The sequence below is a fragment of the Octodon degus genome, unplaced genomic scaffold (genome assembly GCF_000260255.1).
Source record: "Octodon degus isolate 3935 unplaced genomic scaffold, OctDeg1.0 scaffold00213, whole genome shotgun sequence".
NCBI classification, from domain to species: domain Eukaryota; kingdom Metazoa; phylum Chordata; class Mammalia; order Rodentia; family Octodontidae; genus Octodon; species Octodon degus.
In genome coordinates, this window is record NW_004524789.1 from 1,133,757 (window position 1) to 1,141,383 (window position 7,627).

At 39.9% G+C, this 7,627-nt stretch overlaps 1 protein-coding gene across 1 annotated transcript in view; it reads right to left on the reverse strand.

The window, feature by feature from the left end:
- The window catches only part of Capza2 (capping actin protein of muscle Z-line alpha subunit 2), a gene marked incomplete at its 3' end in the record, with an annotated part of 48,209 nt that extends 41,967 nt beyond the window's left edge, over positions 1–6,242 (reverse strand). Inside the window, exons 1-2 of the mRNA XM_012517755.1 lie at positions 6,167–6,242; positions 2,436–2,485 (exon numbers count right to left, since the gene is read on the reverse strand). Of these exons, the coding sequence (XP_012373209.1) occupies positions 2,436–2,485; positions 6,167–6,242 (126 nt within the window). The remainder of the gene's footprint in view (positions 1–2,435; positions 2,486–6,166) is intronic.
- Between the last annotated feature and the right edge of the window lie 1,385 nt (positions 6,243–7,627).

A 7,627-nucleotide genomic window follows, 5' to 3' on the forward strand; every position in this document is an offset into this window, starting at 1 on the left:
ATGTGGTGCTGGGGGATTGAACCGCGGTCCCTGATGCCTTGCCAAGCTTGTTCTAAGTAGGTGCTTTAGACCACTGAGCCATCTCTCCAGCCCTCGGCTGGTTTCTTTCAAAACAATAACCCTTATTTATGTATTAATTGGTGCTGTGGATTGAACACAGCATGCCACGCACACTAAGCAAGACTCCCGTCACTGATCCTGTAGCCCAAGTTTTTAAAAAGGCAAAGCTAAGGGAAATGCGGGGCATCACTTTTTACCTTTTGAACCCCTGATCCTACTAGACGCAACATTACCTGTGCTAGTATTCTTCGGCACAGCTATCACTATGGTATGCCTAATCTACGGAAGAGAAAGCAGAGATAAACCAGGATTTGAATCAAATCTTCACAATATTAAGTCTGGGGCATTTTACATAGTTGCCGCCAATGACAGTAGCAGTATCTCTCTATGCCGATTCAGAAGACAGGCTGGAGACAAAAGAAATCTCGGGGTAATCTCACTCTATTCCATTGCCTCTAGTATCACCACAAGGTAGTTCTTACATATATCCCATCACAACCTCTCATGACCAGTATCTAATTTTCTAACTGTAATAAAGCGCCTCAAATGTATCTTGGACTATCTCAACCCACATCTACTCCTTTTTGTTCTTGATCAAATTATTAGCACAATCTCTATAAATCACTGCATTTTCTTCCTTCTCTCCCATAGTTACACGACCAGTGACCTTTGATACAAACGTAATTCTTTCTCACTTAAAATTATCCAAAGGTACCCCACTGCCAACAAGATACAGATCAAGTATTTAGTATGACATCAAGGCTCTTCCAAGACTATAATATGCAACTCTTACCAGCATAAACTCTTAAGAAGATTGCATGAAATCATACTACAGCTACACTGCCTGCATGACCTTAGGCAAACTAATTCGGTTTCTTCAACTTCAGAAAATGAGTCACTACGATGAGAAAAACACTTGGCACAGAGCAAGTACTCCAACCACAGCTATTACCTTTCCAGGTCTCCGCTACTTTCCTACCGCAACAACCTATCCACTCCTTCCCCACACACACAGCAGTGAAGCCTTACCACGCCACTCAGTCGCTCAACGATTCTTGTCTTTCGTGCCTACACACAACCCCCTATGTATTACCTTGACACCGTTTGTGTACTGCAAGTTATCAGCAGAAGTGGTCATATAGAAAGGAAGATTTCCATACTATAAACACCTTGATATATTATGTATTACAATGATCATTACCAAAATCTTTGATAAAACATTGAGACCTGTGGATGTAGCCTAAAACTAAGGCCCTCTCAACTCTTCAACCACAGATAAGATCTCTAAGTCAAACAACCTGACTTATCACATGAACAGACACTGTTTCTACTTAGCCCTAAGTAGCACAACTCAGTTCCTTCCAGTCCACATAACTACCAGAACAAGCCAAGCATTTCTTCCCTCAGGAACCAGGCATCACCAATCCGTTGGATACTATAAAGTCTGCTCCCCAAATCCCCCCTTGCCCTTTCTCTCTTCCCAAGTATAACCTGTGTAGTTCTGTACAGTAAACTGGGTCTCCCTTAGCAGAGAGCTGTTAAGTATAAGTGATTAATAAAACGCTGTCAATCACAGCAGGAAATGGAGTCCTAGTTTGAGTGGTTAGAAAGCAGCCTATCAAGCGTAAAAAGTACACAATGTATTGCCCAGAAATGCATATACACACACCACAAAAAATAGCCACCTGGAACCTAAATTTAGAGGTGAACAGCCCACTACTCTTCAGCAGTTCAAAGACACAACATGGAGAACAGCTACATTTAAAATGATTCACTGCTTATCTTAAATACAAATGTATCTAAACATCTGTATTTCATCTTAGCACGCTACCCATGATGCCTACAGTTTCCACGTGGAGAAATTCATTAATAAGGACAGGAACTGCTGAAATATGGAAGCCTACCACAGTCACCTGAAAAGCTTCCGAAAACATAAAAAAATAAACCCCCCATAGACTCCCAAGCTCCATCCCAGACCTACAAAAGCAACTGCCAGGAACTGGAATCCAGGCATCTATACTTTAGAAAACCCTCCCAGGGGATCCTGAGGAGAGACCACATACACAACCCAAGCCCTAGAAGGAACTGTACGCACAAAATGTGAGTACAAAATCAGGTTCTACTCAATTTTCAAGGTCTGACATCAAAAAGGGTCACTGCCTTACAAATTGGTAGTAAAGGAACTACTATGCATGTTTCTACTTCAACTGTAAGAATTATTTGAAGTTGCTTCCTCTAACTGTAAAAATTCTCTTACTATAACCACTAAGAAAACAATATGCTATGTATTAATTATTGAAACTGTCCTACTAATTTGATTTGAAACTGTCTCATTGCTATTTCTCAATGCAATTATGGAAAAAAACCCAAAGTACCTTTACGTAAAGCTTCAAGTTGCCACAGTGAGGAATCCAAGTTAAATTCTCTAGAGAAAAGCAAGAGGGGTTTACTCAGCTAGATGTAGTCTAGGAGAATGTACTGTTATTATATAGTTTTTGTTTTATAACATAAATTGCCAACCTTTCAAAGACTGGAGCTACTGAGGTTGTTTAGGGTTTGAAAGTCTGAGTACTAATTCTTTATGTCATACGAGATTCAAACAATCAGTTAAGACCAAGCATGAACGTCGTTACAGCGAAGTTTCCCACGGCCAACAGTGTCTAGGAAATGAATGAATTTTTTTTTTTTGAATGCCTTCAAGGCATGACTGGCTGTCTTGTGTTGTGGGGATCGAACCAAAGCAACCGGAGCCTGACTGCTTTGTTGAAGCAGCCACTTAAAGAACTGAGCTACGGGGCAGGCCCCCGAAATGAATGAATTTATAAATGAAAAAAACAAAAATTCTCTTTCTGAAAACTGTCAGTAATGGGCTAGGGAGATGGCTCAGTAGAGTAAGTGCTTCCCTGGCAAGCGCAAAGGCCTGTGTTCAATCCCTGGTTCTGAAAAAAAAAAAAAAAAAAAGTCAGTAAAAAAGAAAAAAAGACTTCCTTGAAATTTATACCATATGTTCATAGTCAATTCACTGAACATACTTAATAGTTGTCATGTGTTTTAAGTTTTCCTTAGAAAATTTTTCTTTATAATCATTTTGAATGTTAATTAAAAATAAAACCTATAATCTACATCATCTACTGAACAGCTATTCTTTAAAGATATTTTATGTGTTTAAGACATTAAATACATGAACCCTAAAAAGGCATCAAGTGAAAAAGAACAGGTTATATAAACTATTCAATTTTACATTTCAATTTCTTTCTCTTCTCTGACATCATTTCTCACAGATGAAAATATTTCTCAATTTTCTCTCTCTCTCTCTCTTTTTTTTTTTTGGCGGAACCAGGGATTGAACTCAGGCCCTTGTCTTGCCAGGCAAGTGCTTGTTCTACTGAGCCATCTCCCTGGCCCTCAATTTTCTCTTAAAAAACAAATCCTTAGGGCTGGCCTGAGAGTGCAGCAGCCAGCCATGGCTGAAGCCCAACCTGCTGTGCTGGCCCTGCCCCTTGGGGCGTACCGCAAGGGTGACTGAGACTGGGCATGGTGGGGGGCTCCTGTACCCCAGCGCTTGGGAGGCTGAAAACAGGAGAATCACTACAAGTCTCATATCTATGTAGTGAGACCCTGTATTCTGCCCTAAATACAGAAAAACCACCACAAAAATCCTTAAAATGAAACAGTAGGAAAACATAAACTAGGAAAATGTATTTTTCTTTGCTTCACTATCAATTTTTTCAAGAATAATTTGTATTTTAGTCAAATTATTTATTCATTCACTGACCACCTAATACAGCAAGACTCACTGCAGGCTGCACATCCAAGTCACCTGGGTAGCCTTTTCTCCCGTTCTTTTTATACTAAAAGGAACAGACCTTCCAGCCTCATCCACAAGTGGAGCCTCTACCACTAAGCTACATCCCAACTCTTTGACACAGCACTTCGCTAGATTTTCTAGGTGAAACTCAAACTTCTGGTCCTCCTGTCTCAGCCTCCCTTTGAAGTGTGCACCACCGCGCCTGCCTAAAATTGCTCTCTGGAAGGCCACTAAATGACCTCTAATCTACTATTTCCCAGACTGTATTCTGGACATAACAAGATTATGACAATTACCTGAAAATGTATGTGTTAAAGTGCCTGCTGGATACTAGGATTTGCTTCCTGTCACTTTCTCTGACACCCAAAGGCTTTTACCAATCTCATAATCCTTAATATTTGGAAGAATAGCAATGCTCCTTCTTGAAAGTCCCCAGTACTTTTACACTTGGTGCTAAGTGTGTATCACTTCACTCCAAGGGTCACGCCTAATCTTTTTTAAAATCTCTCATCTTCTTATCGTTCCAGGGAAAGTATCAGTTAAGTATCTCTGATTTGAAAACACAAAATTAAAAGGCTGCAAAATGTGAATTTATACCATATAATGAAATAGTTTCATACAGAAATTACTAAAAACATTGTAAAGAATTACTTGTTATGTGAATAAGGTATATATAAAATATATGTGAAGTCTGTGTTTAGACTGAGTACCACTCTCAAAATATCTGATTATGTACAAGCAAATACTCCAAAATCTGAAAAACTTCAAAGTTTACAACAACTCTAGTCCTAAGCATTCTATATAAGGGATATTCAACTTGTTTGGTAAACTAACATTAGAGAGAGTTTTCAAAAATTATTGTTAATTTTCAAATTTTCATTGTGTACTCAAATATGCAAGGAAAGTTCTCAGCCATTAGATTTCATAGTTAAACACAACAGAACCTTCTTGCTTGTTTTTTTGAGACAGGGTCTTGCTGTGCAGTTTAGGCTGGCTCCAAATGTACTCTGTAACCTAGACTGGGGGCCCTGACTCCCAGCAAGCCTCCTGCCCCAGCCTCCTGAGGGCTGGTACTGCACATAAACCCCCGTGCTTGGTTCACAAGCACGTCTTGTGAGCAAGAATGTTGAGAGACTGTATATCTAATCTTCAAAATTTGTGAAATTTTCCCTTTTATTTTTACATCTTCTGACTATTTTTATGGAATCTGTCAATACAAAGACTGTTTTCTTTGATATGTGCAGATCCTCTGGAATAAGTGACTGTTGCAGACTAATGAGCCTTTTAGATCAGAGCATAGAACCACTAGCCAAATTTTGCTATCATGTTTTTCAACCCTGAAAATTATTTCTGAATCTCTTTGATATTACACTGAAGTACAATACCCTATACATTAACCTAACCTTCTTTTATGTAGAACTAGCTCCCCAATGCAAGAAAATACACTACAAATGTGCTTGGACGTGCAGTTTGAAGAACTCTACCAGTGTTACAGCAGCTATTCAAGTCCTGCTGGGGAAGGAGTGGGTGCGGCACTGCTCATCTACAGAAACTAGCAGATTTCCTAAATCGACAGCCTACTGGTTGAATGTACTTCCTAGTTAGTAACAACACAACACATGATAAAATACAATGGCAATTTATATTGCATGTATAAACCTGCAGTTTGTGAAAACAGGTTACGCTTGCACAGTGAAGGGCAAGCACACAAACTGTAAACCACTCAGCAAGTGAGTCCTAGCCAACAGCCCTTGGACTTCAAAGAGCACCGGACTCTCCCTCTGACCATCTACAGTTCTATAACCTTAAAACTGGCAGCACTAGTTAGCAATGAAAAATTTAGGCAACTACATTTTTCTTCAAAAACCTGCCATTATATGCTACCTCTCTTCTCACAAAACCTAATTCTACGAATTCGTGGTATTTTTGTCCATGCATTAGGGAGCCGCTCTACTCACGCATCACCGGCAGGTTTCTGCCGAACGCTAAATGGAACGTTTCCATATTTAGGGAATAAGCAAAACTGAATTTAATGATACATTAGATGATGTATACTAGAGTTTAGAAGATTAAACTGAACTGGTCTTGGGATCTGAACAAAATCGTCAGAGATGAGTCACATTCTTAATTAAAAAAGGGGACAGACTTGGGAGCAGTACTGACGCTCAAAAGGACCAAGATGTCTTGAGCACAGAAAAGCATCTCCATGACGGACACCGAGAACAATCATCATCTAACCAAAGCAGTACTACTAGGTCCTCAAGCTTCAGAGGAAACAGCAGAGATAAAATAGCTTACTCGAGGCGCTAGACATGGCCTCGAACACAAGTCTCTTTGATTTCACAGCATGACTATATACTGATGCACTGGACATGTCAGCATTATTTAGGTTAGAATGGACTACAGGGCTGTGAATGCCACTTCAACTCCGGGTTCCTTACGAGGAAACAGAAGATCCAGCTACGAAAATATTAAGACCAGGAAATCAACAGCTTACATACAAGGTAACTGGAGGAAACTTTTAGTCTAGGAACTTTGTAAACATAACAGTGGCATATACAATTTAAAAAGCAAAGAAAAGATAATGACACGTTTTCTAACCTCAGTTTTCCTTTTTTTTTTTTTTTTCCTTCCTTAACTGATGTCACAAAATAAAGTTGTTTTCTTTGTACAGGAACATTTTGTCATTAAACAATGTAATAATCTGAAAATAAGCCAAGTATTAATATAAATGAACTAAATTTTCAAGAAAAAAATGAATTATTTGTACCCAAAACATCTTGATGATGGAAGAGACAAAATCTGGATCCGTAAGGTAAAGGGCAGACAAGTTAAAAATCCAACAGACAGACATGGTGGCATACACCTGTAATCAGCCACCATGGAGGCTAAGGCAGAAGGGGGAGAAGTCTGAGGCCCGCCTGGCCAATTTAGCAAGGCTTTATTTTTAAAAAATAAAAAGGGTTGGGGATGTAGCTCAGTAGCAGAGCGTCTTGCATGTGAGAAGCCCTTGGGTTCAACCCCCAGTACTAGGCGGAATACGAATCCTGGACAGCGAACAAGGGGAGTAAGGGAGAAAAATGAGCACGTGCTAGAGTCCCCTGTTAGTGGGCCAGAAAAGGGAGTCTACAGAGTTACTTTTGGATAGGCTCCACTTGAACTCATCTAGTCAGTTGTCTCCTGTGAAGATTACCAATAGAGAAAAATGGGGACCTGTGCTCAGGAGAGGTAAGTGAAAGCTGTGTACCTGAGACAGTCTGCAAAGAAAAAAATGGTGAGGCCCCTAGAGTGCATTGTTCTGAAGGTTGGAGGGGAAGGAAAAAAGATTCTTATCAGAAGGTTTCTTCCTTTTAGAGTCTAAGAAATGGTTCTTTTGAGCTTTACACCACAATTTCATATTCACAAAAGTGCTTTGCTGTAAATACTGCTGCCCCAGTAGTGGAAAATGTGAACTTCTTTTGGCCTAAAGTTTTTACAACTATGTTTAAGAAAAAAAATCTGTGGGCTACACTGCTGCAAATTAATAGCTTTAAAAAACGCTTGATTTTCTCAGCTCAATTTCCTTCCCATTAACCAATAGCCAAAGAAAATTTCAAAGTGGCATCCTCAGAAAAACAATTATATGTGATCTTTAAAAGCAAAGCTAGGGCCGTCCAAGCAGCTCAGCAGATTAAGCGCCTGCTCAGGCAGGTGCAGGGAGCCCGGGTTTGATCCCGGGAGTGCCATGCAGTCCTGCCCCCAGCGCACGCACGCTGTGAA